General features: G+C 39.7%; 1 protein-coding gene across 1 annotated transcript in view; it reads left to right on the plus strand.

The window, feature by feature from the left end:
- The first annotated feature begins 2,843 nt into the window (after window positions 1-2,843).
- The window catches only part of LOC129740156 (uncharacterized), a 48,240-nt gene continuing 27,562 nt past the window's right edge, over window positions 2,844-23,521 (plus strand). The window contains exon 1 of the mRNA XM_055731768.1: window positions 2,844-3,416. Coding sequence (XP_055587743.1) covers window positions 3,128-3,416 — 289 coding nt within the window. The 5' untranslated portion in view covers window positions 2,844-3,127. The remainder of the gene's footprint in view (window positions 3,417-23,521) is intronic.

A 23,521-nucleotide genomic window follows, 5' to 3' on the forward strand; every position in this document is an offset into this window, starting at 1 on the left:
TTAGTATAAAATTCAGGAAAAATATTCAGTTAGGCTTCCGCTTTTCCAAATCCGAATTGCTGGGCCTTACGTTTTACCCCTGCCATCAGATTTTGTACAGCCACCTTGTCCACCTTCTTCGCCGCAGAAAGCCAGTTTGCCTTGAACTGCTGCTCGTCCTTAGCAGTTTTCTTTAGGTTCCGCTTGACAATAGCCCAGTACCACTCCATGGCCTTTTTACCGTAATGGCAAGATGCCAAATCCGGCCAAAACAGTACGGAACAACCGTGTTTCTTCAGGAAAGGCAGCAGACGTTTATTCAAACACTCTTTCACGTAAATTTCTTGGTTGACAGTCCCGGATGCTATGAAAATGCTGCTTTTCAAGCCACTGGTACAGATGGCTTGCCAAACCAGATATTTCTTCGCGAACTTTGACAGTTGCATATGCTTATAAATATCTGCTACCTTTCCCCTTCCTTTTGCCGTATAAAACTCCTGTGCCGGTAGCTGCTTGTAGTCGGCTTTGACGTAGGTTTCGTCGTCCATTACCACGCAGTCAAACTTCGTCGGGATCGCGCTCTGACCGTCATATTTTGTTTATCATCGCGATTTGGAGTCACTACCTTCTTGTAAGCCGATAGTCCGGCTCGTTTTTTGGCTCGATACACGGTTGTTGACGATACACCCAGCTTATTTGCGGCATCTCGGAGAGAAATGTTAGAGTTTCGCATGAAACTACCGCCAACTCTGTTTTTTTTATTATTATTATTTCTTTATTTCATTCTTGCAACGTAAGATTACAATCTTTTTAGTTGTTATAATGTGGTAGGTTGTTTTCTTGTATTTTTTATAACTAATAACTAATCGTTCGTAACTGTTTGTTGTCTCAGCTGCTTCCGGTTTTCGATTTCTCCCCGATCCAGACTTCCTGGCTGTCGACAAACGTTCCCCAAACACTTTAATTACATTTGTTACGGTTGATTTGGCAACTTTCAGCGATTTTGTCAGCTTTGCGTGTGAGTAGCTCGGATTTTCTCGATGCGCGAGCAAAATTTTGATACGCTGTACTACTTCCTTGGACGGCATTTTGACAACAAAAGAGTGAATTCCAAAATCATAATAGGAGCAATAGGAGGCCCCAGATGGACTTAATGGCGTAGGGGTACATAGTATCAATTGAACCCATGGACCAATTGCACCCATGGACTCAGAGTAGCATACAGGGGGGACGCGGTGGCTCGCTGTGCCTTGGAATGCAATCTGTAAAAAGGATTTACCGCCTGGGTGATCAACTAACAAAAAAAGGACTAAATTAAGCTAACTTGATCTTATTTTAAGCTAAACTGAACCCTAAAACCAATAACAACAAATGAATAACACAATCGGCAAAAATTCCATTTCGATATCAAAAACAAATACCGTAGCTTTTATAAATTCACCTCAATTGTAGGTTGCTTTCATGAAGCACCAATATGGATATGTGGATATTCAAAGCATCTACGTGAAAATAAATTGGATTTTAATTATTTAGTTCTCCACACAGCCACTACGTGCAGATTATTTTGAGTGTATATTCAAAATTTTGAACTACGTAACGAAAAGGTAGAGGCCACTAGTCACTTCTAAGTTATTTATATTCTTTTGAATTTGAACATAACAAAAAGTTTGGAAAAATCAAATTGGTGAATAAGGTCTTAACTTATTCGGGTGAAATAGTTTGTCATAATATTTATAAGCTTTAACTTAACTCAAGTTCAAAACAAATCGATCCTTATTGAAAAGCTTTGTACAGAGCTTCATCGACTTCGAAACATATCATAATTAATGAGGCAATTGTAGATCTGGGCTCGTTCCAGCTTTTTTTTCGAAGAAGACAAACAATTTTTTCCAACCTCTTTTTCTTCTTTTAAGTCGCCCATGCTATTTCTAGCCCGACTCGGAACTGCTTTATAAATGGTCTAGTTACTAAGACTATATTGATCAGCGGTATTCTTTTTAAACTCCGGAGAGCCATTTTTTATATTCCGTAAAGTTAACAAATGTTTTTTTCAGTTTTTGACCTAAATACGGTCAAACGCGTTTGCCTTTTGAGATAAACACCCTCCGCTTTTTCAACCTACATCGTTTCAAAATAAAATAAACTGTTTGGTAATTAGTTGAGAAAAAAAGGTCAAGCCAAGAATCGACTAAGTCGGCTCAATGGAAATTATCTTCGTTGAAGATGATTGCCTTAGAATTGATTGCCCAAGGTTTATTCAAAAAGTTAAATACTTGGATAAGAATGGAATGTGTCACATATCCCAGAGGCTACCTCTAAACGAATAGGTATATCAAAATTATCCCACAAAATTCTGATTTTTTTTGAATATTTCTATACAAGTAATAGAAAAGAGACGATAAACTCAAACTACCAATTGTACGTACAGGCATTGTGCATCGTTTTATGCCGAGAATTGTTTTCCCTTTGCAATTGGATGTGCGTTTGTTAGAGGCGTTGATTCAAAACAAAACATGAAATATAATAAAACAGGTTATTTTCACCACACCCATTAGCAAATTGCAGTGATCGTTCATTACCACGCAATCTAGCCTTATTGTAGTTTGAAGAAAAAAAGAGCCCATTAACGAACGGACGGAACAGATGAATGCTATGTGCTTAGTCTCTGACTCGTTTATCCACTCCAGGGCTTTGACTAAGTGCGGAGAATTAGAAGTTACATAATCGCACTATCAGCGCATCTTTATGCCTTTATCGCGCATGGCGCATCGCAAGGCTTTCGGACCTCGGAAGGGAAAATGCATCGATTTCTCGCGCGGTCCATCCAAAGGGGGAAAATTATGGGCTCTTTTGATTGTTATGATTTTCCCAATTTAGTACGCGTGCGAATTCAAACCAGATCAGTTCGGAAAATCTATCCGTTGCAAATTTGATGTTGATGGTGGTTCGCAATTTTCCACCAAACAGTCTTCATCCGCAAGGTTAAGAGGTCCTTAGGAGGTGGTATCTGGCTCGTGCGATTGCTAGGCCTTGTCCAGGACCTTTCCGTGAAGTGGGCTGGCATGAACTAGAAAAGGAACCTATTAGTCGTGGGTTGGAGTCATTTAGTAGTGAAGTTCCCCGTTGAAAGGATTTCAATTTTTGAACCATGGCTCGATCAAAGGATCGAGTGGCGAGTTCGGTGCTTATATTAGTTTCCCTATTTAGTGTAACAAATTGTGATAGTAAAGTGTCATTGGCCAACGTAATCGGAAGAGTGTCAAATAGGCAGAGCGATGTGAGGACCAATCTGCGATCTATCCGCCAGCTTGCCATCCAAAGTGGAATAATCGTTCCCAGAAATGAAAGTTCCAGCACGATAACATTAGCGCAGGATCAAGCAAATGAAGATACCTGGAGCAACCCCAATGTGAACGAGGCGGTACACAGTCAAGAAGGTGGGTGAAATGCGAAGAGTTTTGTTGAATAAGTAATATGAGTTTTGAAAGCGTTAGGAGAAATTGTCCAGATTTTCAAGCAATTCAAAAAGGAATTTAAGTTTTGTTGCAATCTACTGCGTACCACCCGCAAATTTCGACCTTTGGTTGAAAGCTAAATATCATCAGCAAATAATCTTCTACCTTTTTCTTCTGGTACATCAAGAAGATCAGAAGTAAAAATATTGTTTAAAATTGGCCCAAGTATACTGTCCTGAGGGACACCAGTTCTAATGGGTGTCCTTTCAGAGCATGAATTCTGATAGTTTACTTGCAAAGTTCGGCTAGCTCTACACTTGTCCCTAGAACAGGAAGCCTTCTCATGTGCTTTTCGTCTACAGGCAGTTGGTCTCTGGCTGTCAGGAAATATCGAAAGATCATCGAGTCATGCAAATGTGAGGCCTAAATTAGTTAGATTAAACGAGTTTTATTTAGCGCCAAACGATTTAACACTCTCGAGTAGTTTTACCTGTCAAGGGATTAAAGTCAAATTTTCTTCTCCTCAAGAATGGTTATCAGGTTTCGTCCTCTCATATTGTACTCTATACTGACGGTTCATTATCAAACGGCCGGGAGGTGCAGGAATTTACTGTCACGAGTTGAACATAGAACATGCTCAACCTCTAGGAAAATATTGTACAGTCTTTCAGGCTAAGCTATGTGCTTTTATGTATGGAGTGCAAATTGAACTTCAAATGAAAATTAAGTTCAGAACAATTTGTTTCTGTTCAGATAGCCAAGCAGCTATCAAATCACTTAGTGCTTCCAGTTCGAGTTCAAAACTGGTAATCGCATGCCAGAAAGCAATCGAAGAACTTGCTGAAGGCAATGGATTAAACCTTCTATGGGTACTCGGACATAAGGGAATTTTTGGAAACGAGTGCGCCGACGAACTCGCCAGAGCTGGATCGGAAAAGGAATTTCGCAGACTAGAGCAAGCTGTCCCATGTTGATTCAGAAATCAAATTCAAACTTGGTCCTTTAACCAGCATAAACGATACTGGGAAGAGTTGGACACTTGTCACCAAATAAAATTATTTTTAGAAAAACCATATCCAATCATATCGAGTTAGGGGAAAAGTTCATATAACGCCCCATGTGGCTAATACGCGCCACCCTTGTTTTGAAGAATCTGAAACATTTTAAGCCTGCAAAACATTACCAATTTGTTATAAATGCTGTGATTGGTCATGGCAAGTATGAATTTTTCCTTAAAATGCTCCTGTGTCGTGATAATTTCACAATTTAGGTTTTTCTTCATTTCGATCTAAATTTTAAAACACTTCCAATAAGGTGTCACCAAGCAGAGAAAAACGAATAAGACAATATTTTCTGACACATCGATAGAGGAGAATCTAAACTATGATTTGATGCTCAAAAATTATACCGAACTCACTATGGATGTTTTTTATGGGTATGTTCTATCACGGCCCATGCGCTCGTTATAACGCGCCAATCGTAGTAGGCTGAAAATGGCATTAATTTTTCAAAAAGGCCAATTTTCATTGAAAATGAACAAAAAGTCTAAAACCTTATTTTGAGCCTTAATTCAGCCCAAAAAATTTACTTTTATTTTTTTTAAATTTTTGATTAGTCCATTTTGATTTTATTTTAATTCAAAGTGTCTGTAAGTATTGGTGTGTTTTCGGTCTTCGGCTGCTTTCGGGTGTGTTCGGCTGCTAGGCGCGTATTTAATACACGGCGGCGCGTATTTGCAACACAGTTTTGTTCTGTGGCTTTGAATCAGGTTTTTAAAAATCAAGTTTTTGAAGCAACTATAGCAATTTGAGTAATAAAAAATCATAGGCATTTGTAGAAAACAATTTTCTTCAACAATTGCACTCATTTTTAACACAATTTGTACGTGGAATACATAGAAAATCAGCGATTCGCTTAGGTGGCGCATAATAGGGCATGTTCCCCTACTTGTTCACTGTAAGTAAAGCTCATTGCAGCATTCTGATCAGAGCACACTCCGGTCATTGTAGGGGAACATGCCTTATTATGCGCCACCTAAGCGAATCGCTGATTTTCTATGTATTCCACGCACAAATTGTGTTAAAAATGGGTACAATCGTTGAAGAAAAGTGTTTTCTACAAATTCCTATGATTTTTCATTACTCAAATTGCAATAGTTTCTTCAAAAACATGTTTTTTAAAAACCATATTCAAAGCCACAGAACAAAACTGTGTTGCGAATACGCGCCGCTGTGTATTCAATACGCGCCTAGCAGCCGAACACACCCGAGAGCAGCCGAAGACCGAAAACACACCAATACTTACAGACACTTTGACTGAAAAAAAAATCAAAATGGACTAATAGAAATTTAACAAAAAATGAAAAATAGATTTTTTGGGCTGAATTAACGCTCAAAATATGGTTTTAGACTTTTTGTTCATTTTCAATGAAAATTGGCCTTTTTGAAAAATTAATGCTATTTTCAGCCTACTACGATTGGAGCGTTATAAAGAGCGCATGGGCCGTGATAGAACATACCCATGAAAAGCATACCTTAGCAAGTTCAGTATGATTTTTTAGCATGAAATCATAATTTAGATTCTCCTCTATCGATGGGTCAGAAAATATTGTCTTATTCGTTTTTCTCTGCTTAGTGACACCTTATTAAAAGTGTTTTAAAATTTAGATCGAAATGAAGAAAAACCTAAATTGTGAAATTATTACGACACAGGGGCATTTTAAGGAAAAATTCATACTTGCCATGACCTATCACAGCATTTAAAACAAATTGGTAATATTTTGCTGGCTTAAAATGTTTCAGATTCTTCAAAACAAGAGTGGCGCGTATTAGCCACATGGGGCTTTATATGAACTTTTCCCCTAAACTCAACTATCATATGCACAACATTCAGCGTGCTGGATCTCCAGTATGTGGTAGTTGTGAATCAGATGTGGAAGATCCCTTCCATCTTATTTGTAACTGTCCCTCATTTGCCAGACTACGTTTTCGTACTCTGGGATCTTACGCTTTAAGCGAATCTGAGTTTAAGAAATTAAACTTAAAAGACATGCTATCATTCCTTACCGACTATAGAAAAGAGCTTAAATGCTAATAATCCCTAGTGAATAGGCTTTATGCCATCTTAAATATGTAGATTGAATTTATTTCTTCCTTATATAGGTTTTTCAGGTTCCTCAGGTAAATGATAAAATACTGGATAAAAAAGGCTAGGCACCATTTTCCCGTATGTTTGGATAACTATTTATTTATTTCTGTCATACAGACTGATTGTTTAAGATTAGTTTATAATTAAATAACATAGCAATAAAGTTAGGTGACGTCACGGATTGCACATTTAAACTTAGATTTTGTAACATGATAGTCAAACAAGTGAGAAACAGCATTGAAAACTTCACAACATCGAAAGAGGGGGTGATTCTGTACTAAGACAGTCCTGCTTTTTGGCAGCCAAAACATGGTTTGATTACGCAGTCAGCGTGCTGGAACGTATATGTTCAATCTCTGAAGCAATTGCGGGCAGTCAACGGCATTTGTCAAGATGTCGTAGACGAAGGTGCGCTGTAGAAAAGTTTTTCTTTGGCTCAAAGACGTCATTGATAGCAAGGCACACCTCTCAGAATAGGGTGGTAACCGTACGGGATCTTGCCATGGCAATCGTCGCAGGGCGTAGCGGAGAAATTTTTTTCTGAATCGTTTCGAGTCTTTCGCTGTGGACAGAGTGGTAGGGTGCCCAGACCGGTACCGCATATTCCTGAACACTGCGTACCAATGAGCAGAAAACTGTTTTCAGAGTATACGGGTCCTCAAAGCTGAGTGTATTCCGACGCAGGAAGCCGATCAAAGCAAAGGCTTTGGCTGCAGTGGTCGCGGTGTGTTGAACAAATGAAAGCTTTTTGTCAAACGTTATTCCGAGGTCTTTGATAAAGGTTACTCTTTCGAGAGAGGTGTCCCTTAGACCGTAGTCGTAGACAAAAGAGGCTCTAGTTCTAAAGAAGCTTATACACTTACATTTTTCGGCGTTAACTTCCATACCGTGTAATCCGCACCATACTAATAATCGATCGACGTTCTCCTAAAGCGCAACACAATCCAAGATCGAATCAATGGTTCGGTAGAATTTAAGATCATCTGCGAACAGCAGTTTCGGCGACTGAAGGAATGTTGCCAGGTCGTTAATAAAAATCACGAAGATGAGCGGTCCAAGATGACTACCCTGCGGAACACAAGACGGCATGTCGAATACGGAGGAGTGAGCCCCACGAATGTTTATAAAGCCTTGACGATTCAGCAGATACGAATACAGCCATTTAGTTTTCCACTCGGGAAATCCATAGCGATCAAGTTTTTCTCTTACGATTCTGTGAGGTACTTTGTCGAAAGCCTTATCAAAATCTACGTATATCGAATCCACTTGCAGTTTTTTACCTGTTGCAGAATGCAAATCGCTGCTTAGATCATTAGGTTTGTCAAGGTTGAACGTTTCTTGATGAACCCGTGCTGGACATCGGTGAGTATTGGAGAGGCCGCTGAGTAGATTCTCTCGTATATTAGGACTTCTAGCACTTTGGAAAAGCTGCAAAGAATCGATATTGGCCTCTAATTCGCCACACGATGATCATTTCCTGACTTATGGATCGGTGAGATTGATGCGATTTTCCACAGAGTAGAAAAAGTACCTTCCAAGATCGATCGATTGAAAATCATACACAGCAGTGTTACAAGCGAAGCAACTATTTTTACAAAAAGCGATGTTGGAATCCCATCAGGCCCATATCCTTTCGAGGGATCTGAGAATTTAGCACTTTTAGAACATCTTGTTCACTGAAAACGGGTTGCGGTAGACTGATGTCATAGCTAGGAAGTGTATCAAAATACACATTATTACAATCAGAAGTGACTGGGCTATACACGCTGCTAAAAAAGATCTACATACAAGTCAGATGACTCTTTGATGCTTTTCGATGTGCGTCCTTGAAGCGTCACAGACGATGGGATACAGTTAGTAAGGCGGCGGCTATTGATGTATTTCCAGAATGTCGAAGGATCTTGTTTCACGTTGCGTTCGATGTTAGAAATATATTGGTTGAAAACTGCGTTGCGAAGAGTCGAATATTCAATCTCTAGCCTTGAGAGCATTGACTTGTTTTGGTCCGTTCGGTCTCGAAGGAAGCGTTTACGGGCTCTGCGAACTAAGTTGCGGCTCCTCCGTAACTTAGAATTCCACCAATGGAGCTTGTAAGGCTGATGTCGGTGTAGTCGTTTAGGCGGCGTGTGAATGTGTAAGACGTCCCAGAGATGATCATAGAAGGTTGATACAGCAACATCGATGTTCAGATCTTCGAAAAGTATTTGCCAGTTTGTGTTCAGTAACAATTGCATAACACGGGCGGCATCACAGTGCATAAAATCTAGATTTAGTCTATGCGGGCTAACGGGATCCGTAAGCTCGTCGGAAAAATAGTCGAGGATTAAAACAGTAGAATGATGATGTCGGTCGGTATTTAAAATTGCGTTTGGAGGGTGTTAAATATCAGCTAAATCGGGTCTATTCACAAATAGAAGATCTAGAATTCTACCATTGGCGTTCGCAAGCGAACACATCTGAGACAACCCGTAGGCTATCATCGATTCGATGACGGCAAGCTCCTGCTCGGCGGAGGCGTTTACTGGTAAAAATCCCTCTGCATCCTCGTCGAAGGTCCAAAGCAAATTCGGTAGGTTGTAATCCCAGCTACGACGATTATATCATTACTACTAACCATATTCATCAAGAATTCGAGAGCAGACATATGAGACGCATACATGGCAGTTTCGCTGTTTGGCCTGAAATAGGCACAGCAGAAATAGACATTGCAACACCGATCTTTGATTCGCAAAACAACTTGCTCTAGGTGGTCACAGTCTGGTATCGCAACCGAGGCTACGTCTATATCATGTCGAACTGCAATTAACACACCTCCTCCACGTCTTAAATGGCTTGTATTGGCATTTCTATCATTACGGTAGATATTATAGTTAGAGGCTAGTTCACTGTTGCCGATGTCGTTCTTCAGCCAAGTCTCTGTTATCATGATGACATCATAGTCACATGAAGACAGTGCTAACAAAAACTCATTGGTTTTGGTTCGCATACCACCGGCGTTCTGGTAATATACCATTAGCTGGGCGTTTGAGTTCGTTCTGGCGGAATGAGCGAGAACTGATGTGCTGAATAAAGCGGGTGATGGCGGAGAAGGATCAGCAGTGGCGGGTTGAGTTTCTTGGTACTGTCGATTATCGAAGTTGGTCGCCTCGCTCAAATTGGAGTCGCGAAAGGTGTCATTTGATTCGGTTTGAATTCCAAACGGGGCTGCTTCGGGTTGGAAAAAAAAGGTTCGGAGGTATTCTCTACAAACTGGCGAAAACGAATTCCAGCAAGCCAGGTCTCTGATGACAAAGCTTTCTCTTTCAAGTCGAGAGAAATTCCAACTTTGTAAGAGACAAATGACAAGGTGCTAACTTCTCTGCCCAGGGGAACCAATTTTTTTAGTTGGACTTCATCTGTACCTAGTTGTGAACGCACAAACCGTAGATAGCTTTCTTCAGGCGTATTTGGAGCAATACCAGAAAGATTGAGCCAGAATGAAGGAGATGCCGTAAACAAATGGTTATGAATCATAATTCCGATGTTAGCCGCACCGGTACCCACGGGGCACATAAGGTTAGGCTGACGTGCACTGATGTTCTCGATAACAAGTGGTTTATCACGACGACGTTTAAGATGAGCAGAAGTAGGTGCAGCGGATCCCATGGAAGAACCAGCTCTTGGTTTGAGAGTAGGAGTGGCACAAACGTTTATCGGAGGAGGGTTGGAGCGTAGTTCATTCCTGACTGTGTAATTTGTCAAATGGGGTTCAGCTGTCACTAAAATTTTTTTTAACCCGGGCTCCCGGTCTAGAATGTTGACGTTACCTGGATCATCTTAGCTGGAGCGAGATGGAGAATGCTGTTGTTTACTTTTTGTAGTTCGGCAAATCTTCAGCGGAGTAAGCATAGGCCGTGTTTTTTTTTTGGGAGTATCGGGGTCCGTAAATAAAAACAGCAGAAGCAGCAGTTGTTTTTTATTGGGTCGTATGCAATAGATTCAGGTTTTAAGGAATTGCACTTATCGGACTGTATTCGGCGGAGTTCCGGAACGGTAGCGGGTTCAGTTCGGTGAAATGGGTGGTAAGTATATCGGTGGAGCAGAGCGGTTTAGACAGCGGAAGGCGGGGCGAGGTTGGAGAGCAATTGTGGACGGGCGTGCTCAATCAACCGTACTCGAGCCACTGTGCGATTATCAAATAATCCTACCTGGTAAAACTTTTTGCGACTGTTGTTTGTTAATTTTGGAAAACATTTGGCTTTCAGTTAAATTGTTCAAGAAAACCAGTGTTTTCCTATTTCATCCGACGTTTCGGCGTAATGCATTTCGCCTTCTTCAGGGTTTTACTGTAATTTTTTCATTGTTACTCTCACAAATTACAGTAAAACCCTGAAGAAGGCAAAATACATTACGCCGAAACGTCGGATGAAATGGGAAAACGCTGTTTTTCTTAAACAATTTGACTGAAAGCCAAAAGTTTTACATAATCCTACCTTTCCGTGCGAATTGGAGCTGGACAATGCCTGTGCGGGTGGAGCTGATTTGCCAATACGAGCGGGAATCGGTTTGGATGCTTATGAATTTCAGCGAAATATAATATGATGAATTTCGTATCAGCTTAAGCTGGTCAGTAAAACGTGCCGTTATTAAGCCTACACGCATTCTGATACTTGATACTGCCCTGAGGGCATGAATTCTGATAGCTAACTTGCAAAGTTCAGCTATTCAAGTAATTTTGAATAATTTTTGTGAGATATACAGGGAAATCAAATCGAACTAATTAAGCTACTAAACCTTTGTGCCATACACAAAAAAAGCGTTTTCAATATCAAGAAGAGCAACACCATATGAATAACATTAAGATTTTCTAGCGTTAATCATATTAGTTCTACTCTAAACTTGATTTGTACTAGAATTTTCATGACGAAAATCAAATTGTTCATCAGGGAAAATAGAATTCTGATTAATGTAAATCATCATTCTATTCAAAATAACTCTCTCAAATAGTTTTCTTAAATAAGAAAGCAAACTTATTGGTCAATAACTTGAAAGCTCTGAAGCATTTTTCCATTTATTTGGAAAATAAACCAAGTGAAAACATTTATTGAAAATTTAATTTATTTAACTAAGGAATTTAAAATGCTTTCATGCAACTTTTCAATAGGATTTCAGAAAATCTCATCTTACTCCGGCGCTTCTATATATTTATATTTATTCTATATTTTGAAAATCAATTTAAGTTCATCAATGTTTGTCTCACAAGAACCTTCAAACGCATTTAGCTTAGAAATAATATCATCGAATTCGAGGGAAATTTGAGCTTCAATTGGACTTACAACGTTTGAATTGAAATCATGAGCAGACTCAAATTGTTGGGCTAAATTTCAGCTTTTTCTGCGTTATTTATGAGAAATGTATCTTCATCTTTCAAAGTAGGAATTGGCTTCTGGGGCTTTTTCAGAATTTCAGTTTATTTCCAAAATGGCTTTGAGTAGGATTTTATGTCCTCTACTGCTTTTGCAGAATATTCGTTACGAATAAAATTAAACGACGGTTGATCTCTTTCTGAAGGTCGCAATAAATAAATATCAGATAAGGATCTCAAGTTTGTTGATATTGGCGTCGCCGAATGTTTTTCAGTCGTATCAAAAACTGCAGATCATCATCAAGCAAAGGTTGATACAATTTATGATTAACTTTGGGTATTGAAGTGGCTCTAGCGTTGACTATTGAAGTTGTCAAGTTTTCTACAGCCAAATCAATATCTTCCATTGAATTCAGCGGAACGTTTACATCTAAATTACGTTCAATAAAATGCCTATATCGCTCCCAGTTAGCTTTTTGAAAGTAAAATGTAATTTTAAAGGGTTTTCAATGGGACTTTGAGATAAAGAAAAAGTTACTGGAAGGTGGTCTGAATCGAGGTCCGCATGAGTAACTATTTGACTGCAATGATCGCCTAAATCCGTTGGAACCTAATCAATTGTGGAGGGATTTCTAATTGAAGACAAACATTTATGCCTATGAGAATATTCAACATTATTATAAAAAGATTTAACCCCTTTCGGTGGCCTCTTTTACAAATTTCTATACCTAAAATCAATTGCCCTTCACTGTTCATATGGACAACCCCTTTAGTTGACCCCGGGCCCAAAATTGGACAATTGTCATAAATTGATCGTAAATAGCAAACAATTAAAAAGGACGTCCCCTTTGGCTGGCCCCTTGCACAAAATTGGATACCGGTAATCGATTGTCCACCCCTAAAAATATCCGAGCGCAACTTTTTTTTCTCTATCCGATGTATAATAACGTCAATATCACGAAAATATTAAAAAGTTAATATGGACGACGTCTTTTGCCAGCCCCTTACGCTAAATTTGATACCTGAAATTGATTGCACGTCATTCAAAGTTCTTGTGTACCAATTTTCATCTGAATTCTGTGTAAAATATCATCAATATCGCAAAAATAGCGAACAGTTAACATGGATGATCCCTTTGGCTGACCCCTTACACAAAATTTGATACTTGCAATCGGCCCGTCCTTAAAAATATCCGAGCTTAAATTTTCATCTCAATCTTATGTACAATAACGTCAATATTACGAGAACATTGAAAACTTAACATGGACGACCCCTTTTGCCGACCAATGACTTAAAATTCAATACTTGAAACCGATTTCCCATCTCTCAAAACCCCCTGTGCAAATTTTCATCACGATCCGACGAAGAATAGAGTCAATAACGCGAAAACAATATTTGTCGTGTATGGACGACCCTCTCCAAAAGGGGTCATCCGAAAATCTGTAAAGATTTTTCAAAATTCCTAGTCATAATGAGCATCTCTGCCAAATTTCAGCTCTCTAGCTCATAAGACGGCTGAGTCTATAGAGGACTAACAAACGAACAAACATAAAGCTATCATCTTTTAGAATCCGGACAGTTACAAACGTGTGTATTTTAAAAACTATTCATTTGATCGAAAAACTTTCTATGGAGGAAAAGAAGGTGTTAATATGATACTTAATGTGAAAATACAAAAAAAAATTATCAATGATTTCAACAAATACTCTTACTTTTTTATAAAATCTATTTTTACATCTTTGCACACTTTTAAAAGTCTTGTATTGATCTATTATTTTAACCACAGAAGCAAAAACTTTGCAAAATCATGATATTTTACACAAACTTATCTGAAAAAAGTTATTGGAATCTGATTGGAACGTTTTCATGAGTAGGCATCTAGAAGAATTTAATCCCCTTTCCTTGGATATTTGAATATAGATTCGCAGGCGTATAGACGGTTTCTATAGTTGGTGATATTGACTTACCTTTTTTTCTAAATTTTTCAAAATTATTCTTTGGAATATTTAGGGACAAAAGGTTGTTGATTGATCCCCGAAAGTATCCTACTAACAATCCTTCCTTCATTTCTCATTGACTACTAGGACGTGGCCGGCGCCGTTATTGATCATTTTCAAAGGGAGAGCATGAGTTCTGTGCATTGTGAATGAAATGTTAATCCCAAGCATCATTCTTTTGGCCCTTGCACAAAACTGATGGCCTCGATCAATCACGGAGTAGCAACCATTGGCGAGGTAGAACTTGTTCTGCTTAGCCACGCCAGCGATCAAGGAATTTGTAGTGCATAAGTTGAACAATGTCTAATATAATATGTTATTTGAAATTTCAAATGAATGATCTTATTAAACCACTTCAAGTTCAATGATTTAAGGTGGATATGAGTAGTCAACTAAGCTAAGCTAAGCTAAGCTAGTAGGCATCTAGAAGAATTTAATGTCGGACTGACAACTCGAGATGAGATGTTGCAGTGGATTCGATTCTCACTATATTTTATGTTTTTAATGAATTATCCAAAAGGATGAAAATACCATAAAATGTGTTTCTTGTTTCGCTTGAATGTAGTGGTCATGCATCATTTTGCTTGGGAGCTCGAGTCTTCATGTCAACCATATCTTCTTTGGCACAGTACCCTTTTCAGCGCATTTTCGGCACAGAGATTTGTTAAATTGGCAATGCTAGGATTGGTAGAAGTATTTATCATATAACTATAGAATCAATCTGTTTCATTTACTTGATTTTCCAGACCTTTCCATGCCCAGTTGGGTTGCTTATTAAAAAAATATATGAGTGCTCTTTCTCCACAAAAAAAAACTACACCAAAACTATGAATTTTATAAGAAAAAAAGTTGAACTTTCACATTAATCAACCTGCTGCTTCTAAACGCATTGATTTTATTAGGAAGGGTGTTTGTTTGCGAGCCTTCGTTAAAATAGATATTTCAAGACTTTGTAATAAAATTTTAACTTTCATTTAAAATTTTCAAAAACGAACCAAGTTAGTCCCAATTTAAAACTCAACATGTAGACATAGAAAAAAGTTTAAAGATATTGTAACTTAAGACTTAGTTATTGACGATCATGTGGAAAAAATTCATGTTGCTCAAAGCTACCCCGGTGATCAATGTTACCCCGTTTTACGGTACAAATACACTACCGTGCCAAATTTAGTTCCTTTTGCATGATCAGTTCTCGAGCTATGCATAAATGCTACTTTTATTCGGGAGACCCCCTCCCCCATTCCAGTGAAGAAGAGGGGTCTCAAACCATTATAGATCTTAGAAGCTCACACCTACCAAGTCTCAAACAAATCGCTTCTGTAGTTTTGAACTTCATAGGGAACACACAGACAGACAGGAAGACAAATAGAAAATCATTTTTATATGTGTAGATTAAGAAAATAATGGGGATAAAATCGGTCAAAATCAGGAAATTTTTCAACAATCTTCTTCAAAAAACTTGAACAAATCAGACATACTGGTGGGTCACTGTAAGAATAAAAAAAAAACTTAAAGCCAACTTTGTAACCGAGTAATTATCAACTCACTTTGTAGCTGCAGCATGTTTCATACATAACAAAGAGCTTTCTCCTTGTTTGATCTAGATTTCTTCCAGCCCTGAACATGCAATCATCGGTTTGGAAATTGAATCAAATTCACTCTCTCAATCATGTAACAACACGCAGGATCGCCAACGAACATCGCCGCAGAGGATTGCTTTTCCAAATTCATTCATCCGATTCCTGTCACGGAATTTCTTGCCTCCGGATGCTCGCCGCTCGCCACAATGTGGTCTCAAACTAGCAGCCATCGTTGGCCAGTTAGCCCCCAAGCATAGGTAGGTATGCTACTATGGATTTTCGGACAACAAATGTGGGCGGTCGGTGTTGTAATACGACTGGCGGCGGCATTCGAAAGTCCACCTGAGGCGTGGCTGATAAGAAAATGTTTTAACTTAGACAAATGAAAACCGTTCCTGCGTGCGCTGTAAGTCAAAATGATTTTTTTTCTGCGCGATCGCCTCGAAGATGGATGCAACATGATTCGGATTACGAACGCTAGAGAGTGACTTGCAAAGAATGCATTCGCAGTAAATTATTTTCCATTGCACGAATTACAAGCAGTTTTTTGCCAAAACTTGTGGCTCGTGCATTTAACTAAAATTTTGGCAAATGAGAGAAAAAGTTAGTCACCGCTAATTTTACTCAAATTTCTAACAAAAACCAGCGGAAAAGATCGCGGGAGCTTTGAAAAATAAAAAGAAAATCTAAATTCATGGGGAGAGCACACAAATTCTTTCACTTCATTGATTTTAAACATTTTTTAAATTTCCAAATTTTTGAACAATTTTTGCAACTTAAGCCGTGGAAACTTGTTTTCCGCCTGGTGAAAACCGATATGGCCGATGCGCATGCACTGTGTGTTCCAGTATGTTCCGAATGTGTAGTGTTGAACTCCACTGATGATTCCTTTCCTTCGGACTTCTGCAAAAATCCGGATGTTTTTATCTTTGGCCAACAAAAACCAACAAAACAGCAAAATCCAGCGTAATTCAACAGTCCATCAAAATCTAGGTTCAGAAACATAAGTGTTCTGAATCGATGATAATTCTTGCCATAAAACCAGAACCACCCCAGCCGCTATGCTGTCAGTTATATTTTCTCTCAGAGAATTCATCTCTCGGCCGATCATTGCCGATTGCTGAACGATGATTGACACTTTACGACGGCATAATTATGTAATTTCATCAGTTCCCACAAGTCGTCACACAGTACACATCGTCGCAAATCTAATTGCTTTGGTTGACTGCCACAATAAAAAGTCAAAGTTTGAAGAAAAGTAGTGTTTCTTTTATCCGTGATTCCCCGTATTCGTGCGTGTACCAATAGTGCTCCCTTTTTACACCACTATTGATTGCCGTGGAGCCGTCATTGCCCACAAAAGGGCCAAACTAATTCAGTGCCCCAAAGTGTGAAGAAGTTCGGTCGTCCTACAGCAACATCAAAATACAGTCCGCTCTCACAGTCTCGGACGATCCGAAACATTGGTCCTTCGAACCGGATTAAAAACCGTTTTTCGGACACTTGAAAAGTGAAATTGGACAATCAAAGAAAATTGGACAATTAAAGTGAACTTGGACTATATAAAAAGTTATTGTGTGACGCCATCGCGCTATTCATTGTAAGCGCAGAAATTCGCCATTGCAGCTGAATCTACACCGCATCACCAAGCCTTAGCGCCATCGCGCCTCCTGAGCGCCATTCTACAATCGATTTCGAGTTCTGGATTGCGATAAATTGCTGGATCTTCACGAGCTTACGTATCGAAGGGAAGTAGAAAAACTGTATGTTTGATGTTTGTGCATGAAGTAAAGTTACTGGTTATTGTGGGTAAGAATAAAAATAAATACGAAATCACAGAATCCACATGTTATTAATGGGTTTGGGTTTGATTGATTGGATTTCCCTGGGTTGGTGCTAAATTGACTCACTGGTTTCGATTGAATTATCCGCTTCGTCAGTCAAGTCCATTGTGTTATCCCTCTGTCAATCGGTCGCGACTCCGTGGAACATCGGGCTAGTTTTTCGTAACCAGAACCGCAAACAATTAGGACGTGTCGATATCGGAATTATTCAGATTAAATTGTCAGCATATTTGAGTCAACGAGTTGTAGTTCACAGATAAGTGGACGTGTCAGTGAAACCTTAAGATTTGTCAGATTTTTACGAGCAGAGTTTAAAGTGCAGAATCCAATTTTAATTAAAAGGATATTTTGATTATTGAGTGAAGTGTGAATGCAACGCAACATGGAGGACGTCGACTTTAGCGAACTAAAGGAACAGGATCGACAGGTGAGGAGGACCATTAAGAGCATAGCCAAATTTGTACATGAATTTGATCGAGAGCAGCATGAAAACCAAATTGAGGTTCGTTTGGAAACTTTAGAAAATGCAATGAGAAAGTTTTACAATGTTCAGAGAAAGCTAAAGGTTATTTTGGACGACGAGGACTTGGAGACTAAACCTGATTCCAAGGAGCCGGAAGCAGATCGCAGACGTCGACTTAAAAATCAAGCTGCCGAGCGAGAAGCAAGTTTCGACAAGGTGGCAGAAGAGGTGGAGGAGTTGTATTACCCTACAAAATCAGCTTTGATTGCTTTAAGCTCCAAGAAAAAGAATACTCCGGCAGAACCGTCAGTGTCTGGCCTAAATAATCTTGTTTCGCGTGTTAAACTTCCTGATATACAACTGCCGAAATTTAGTGGCCATATTAGAGACTGGGTAACCTTCAGAGATATGTTCTACAGCCTAATCCATAACAATGGCCAGCTCTCACCGATGGATAAATTCACTTATCTGAGAACTTCCGTAACTGAAGACGCTTTGCAGGAAATAAGTTCGATCGAATTGTCAGCGGACAACTATCTAGTCGCTTGGGAAGCACTAGAAAGGCGTTACGAGAACAAAAAACTCATCGTCAAGGCTCATCTCGATGCTCTGTTTGCGATTGAACCTATTCGGCGAGAAAACAGTGAATCTCTCAATCGTCTAATAGGAGATTTCGACAAAAATCTACAGATGCTGAGCAAAATAGGTGAATGTACTGAGCATTGGTCGACTATACTTGCTCATATGGTCAGTGCCAGATTGGATCAAGTAACCCTTCGGCAGTGGGAGACCCACCACAACTCTAAAGAGGTCCCAAAATATGAAAAAATAATGGATTTTTTGCGCGATCAATGTTTAGTACTCCAATCTTTAAACTCCACCAAACCTTCCGAGCTAGAGTTTCGCCGATCGACAACACATGTCTCATCACTATCGAGAAAGCAATGCGTTTTTTGTAGAAAACCAGCACACCGAGTTTTCGACTGCGCTAAATTTAGGAACTGGTCCGTCAACGAACGAATTGATGAGGTGAATAAACGTCAGCTATGCTCGAACTGTCTGCGTCCTGGGCACCAAGCCAATGATTGTTCAAGAGGATATTGTTTGCGTTGCGAAAGAAATCACCATACTCTGTTGCACTTAGATCAATCACTATTTTCCCGAACTTCACCATCGTACGTTCCACGCGAGCGCGGTAATTCCGATTTTTCAAGGCAATCAACTCAGGATAGATCGAATACACAAAGTCAAGCACACCAAGCACACCAGGCACACAATCAAAACCCACATACCACAACATCTTATCCCGTATTTCACTCATTGGCTCTGCAACCTTACCCACAATACACCATAGACATGCAGACATCACAAACGTTTGAAACAGTGCACAATACATCTAACTTCCTACCCTTGCAAGTTCTCATGTCAACAGCAGTCGTGCGCATAGAAGATCAGCATGGCAACTACACCTATGCCCGGACATTGCTAGACTCTTGTTCGGAATTCTGTTACATCACCACCAACCTCGCAAGAAAATTAACACTTCCGGAAAAAAGAGAAACGTTGCAGATTCAAGGAATAGGAAACGCAACCGTCAAATCAACGAAATCCGTTGAAGCCCGTATTCGGGCGAGACTTCCAACAATTTCTAGTTTCTGCGAAAATATACGTTTCCACATTTTGTCAAATATTACTCGCACCTTGCCCATAAAACCAGTTCCACTTAAACATCATAGTATGCCAGAAAATTTGGTACTAGCAGATCCAGAGTTCTGGAAGCCGAGTCCGATCGATATGATTATTGGGGCAGAGTATTTCTACGATCTACTACGAGCTGGGAAACGAAAATTCTTCGATGATGGGCCGATTCTCCAAGAATCAGTACTTGGATGGATAGTCTCTGGGAAAATATTGCAAATCCACTCTAAAACTTGTTTTGAAAATCATTCAGTCAACCTTACAGCAAACCGTTCAGTTACCTTTTCAGATGCTCGTTCAGACAACCATTCAGATATTCGTTCAGTCACTCATTCAGATAACCACTCAGATGCTCGTTCAGACACTCATTCAGTAAACCGTTCAGATGCTTGTTCAGATACTCATTCAGAAAACCGTTCAGATTCTCATTCAGACACTCGTTCAGACGCTCATTCAGATAACCGTTCAGATACTCATTCAGATAACCGTTCAGATGCTCATTCAGACACTTGTTTAGTGTCTCATTTTGAGAACCATTCAAATGCTCTTGCAGACGCTCGTTCAGACCCTCATTCAGAAAACCGTTCAGATGCTCATTCAGACACTCGTTCAGACGCTCATTCAGATAACCGTTCAGATAATCATTCAGATAACCGTTCAGATGCTCAATCAGACACTTGTTTAGTGTCTCATTTTGAGAACCATTCAAATGCTCTTGCAGACGCTCGTTCAGACCCTCATTCAGAAAACCGTTCAGATACTCATTCAGACACTCGTTCAGACGCTCATTCAGATAACCGTTCAGATGCTCATTCAGACACTTGTTTAGTGTCTCATTTTGAGAACCATTCAAATGCTCTTGCAGACGCTCGTTCAGACCCTCATTCAGAAAACCGTTCAGATGCTCATTCAGACACTCGTTCAGACGCTCATTCAGATAACCGTTCAGATGTTCATTTATTGGAACGTTCAGAAACCCTTTCAGTAAACCGTTCAGAGAACTGTTCAGAAAAATGTTCAGAGTTACCCTTTGGTCAGCGTATTACTTCTAGTTTTGTCAGTTCAACAGCGGAACTACAGGAGCTTATTTCCAGATTCTGGGAGCTAGAGTCGTGTCACGTAAAAAGCGTTTATTCTGTTGAAGAAACAGCGTGTGAGGAACATTTTCAGCAGAATACTGTTCGTGATTCGCGAGGCCGATTCGTTGTCAGCCTGCCTAAAAAATCAGACATCATCCGAAGACTAGGTGAGTCAAAAAATATAGCAATGAGACGATTCATCGGTCTGGAAAGGCGTCTTTCAGCCGATCTTCAGCTGAAGCACATGTATTCGGAATTCATTCATGAATATATTCTCATGGGTCACATGAAAGAAGTCATCGATGAAAACAGTCTGAGTCGATATAGTCAGCAAGAAAATGTTTTATATTATCTTCCACACCACGCAGTGCTGAAACCGGATAGTACAACAACGAAACTACGTGTAGTTTTCGATGCTTCGTGTCGCACCTCAACCGGCATTTCATTAAATGACGGTTTGATGATCGGCCCAACTATTCAAAATGACCTGTTGTCCATCATCCTACGCTTTCGTCTGCATCGATACGCAATCAGTGCAGATGTTGAGAAGATGTATCGGATGGTGAAGGTACAACAACCGGATCAGCACTTACAGCGAATTTTGTGGAGAGATTCGCCTAACGAAACCATTAAAACCTATCAGCTAACGACCGTGACTTATGGAACGGCTAGTGCTCCATACCTGGCAACGAGGTGTTTGAGGAAGCTTGGAGAAGATAATACAGTTTCTCACCCAATAGGCAGTAAGGTCATCATGGAAGACTTTTATGTCGATGATTGCCTCACAGGTGCCGATAGTATCGAAGAAGCAAAAGTATTATTGAAGGAAACTGTACTCCTTACCGATTCAGCAGGTTTTAACCTACGAAAGTTTAGTTCGAATTCGGCAGAAATTTTGCAATCTCTACCGAAACACGTCAGAAGTCAAAAGTCAGTTTTCGAGTTTGATTCCTCGTACGAGACCGTTAAAACTCTGGGGTTACAATGGGATACTGCGTCGGATACATTTAGTTTCAGTTCGATACAGTGGCGATCATTAACGCAGACGTTAACCAAGAGAGTAGTTCATTCTGACGCCGCTTGTTTATTTGATCCCCTTGGTTTGGTAGGTCCGGTGGTTATACAAGCCAAAATATTCATCCAACAACTTTGGAGAATGAAATGCGAGTGGGATGAACCTCTCGACGAGCAATTCCGTGAGTTTTGGGTCCAATACAAGCAAAATTTATTAGCGTTGGAAGGGTTATCAGTTCCAAGGTGGGTTGGATTTAGCAGCAGATGCCTATCAGTCCAGTTACATGGCTTCTGCGACGCGTCCGAATTGGCTTATGGGGCATGTTTGTACCTGCGTTGTGTTCATAAGGATGATACTGTAACAGTGCGGCTAATAACAGCGAAATCTCGTGTAGCTCCATTAGAAAATTTGAATCTGTCGAAGCGAAAAACTACCATCCCGCGACTAGAGTTGGCATCTGCACTTATACTGAGTCATTTGTATGAAAAATTCATTACCGTCTACCCGCATATCAAAGAGGTGTATCTTTGGACCGACTCAATGATAGTGAAGCACTGGTTGGCTTCCCATCCTTCTCGTTGGCAAGTCTTCGTTGCTAATCGTGTTTCGGAAATTCAACACATAACGAAAAATGCGAAATGGAATCACGTTGCTGGTATTGAGAACCCTGCCGATCTTATATCACGAGGAGCGTCGCCCAAGCAACTCCGCGAACAAAGTTTGTGGTTTGAAGGCCCAAAGTGGTTATCCCAACAACAACACTCATGGCCGATTGAGAGTAATTCTACGGCAGATGACTTTGAACCTTCTGTACTCGAAGAAAAAGCATCTACTACTCTTGTGACTCACGAAGTTCAATCTAATGACATCCTCGATCGCTATTCATCCTTTACTGAACTTATTCGAATAGTAGTCTTCTGGCAGCGCTGGTTTTTGATCGACCGTCTTGTTTTATTGTCCCGCAGTTTTATTGAAATATTTACTAGAAATACGTATTTTTTAATCTGTGATGAGTTTAAGTGGCGTTATTTAGTGTTCAGTGTGCAAAACCGTACTATGATTTTCTACTTTAAATTGTCCTAAATGTGTTAAAATTGAGTTTTCCTTTGTGCCGTAACACGTAAAAAAAAAACATACCCCAAGCATTCGTGTAGTGAGCTGTGTATTGAAAGTCACTCCTCTAGGTTGGTGAGTAAAGTGAACTTTCTTTCTTATTACTTTTCACAACTAACATTCTCAAGAGTATATTGCACAGCAACAAATCGTTGACCAAGCATATATCTCAACCGTATCTGCATGCGTCCACCGTTTGTCGGTCTATCTGAGTAAAAAAAACTGCCGCTGTTCAACTTCTTGTGGTTCTATCATTTGCTCAGCTGTTAGTAAATCTCGTCGCTGAGCGGTGTAGTATTTGGCCAACCTCGGGGCACTTGCAAGTAGTGCGAAAGTGTGTGTCTCTGTTATTAGCGCACTTCAAAGGGTTGTGTTTCTTACACTTGCTAGCTTGTTAGTCAATCTCGATCGCTAGCGGTGAAGATTAGGCAAACGCAGCCAGCGCACATGAGTAGGTACGAAAGTATTGTTGCTTCCGTCAGTAGCACACATTGTTGGAACTAGCGTGTGCTGGTTTTAATGGTGACTCGTCACTTGTATTCTTGATAGTCGTACACAGTGCAACATAAACTTGAAAATTGTTCTTTTTGGAAAGCAATGATTTTTCTTTTGTTTTAAAATTAGATTTTTATTAGATTTTTTTTTTGTGCGTTTAATATTATGTAATCAATTTTTTTTTTATTTCAAGCGCTTTAAATTACATTATCTTTAATTTCGTACACACACATTATTTAGGTTTGTCTTTGTCCTTAAAATTTAATTTGAGTTGCGATTTTGACATTGAACCCTTTTAAATAACGCTTTTAA

This window comes from Uranotaenia lowii, chromosome 1 (assembly GCF_029784155.1).
Source record: "Uranotaenia lowii strain MFRU-FL chromosome 1, ASM2978415v1, whole genome shotgun sequence".
NCBI classification, from domain to species: Eukaryota; Metazoa; Arthropoda; class Insecta; order Diptera; family Culicidae; genus Uranotaenia; species Uranotaenia lowii.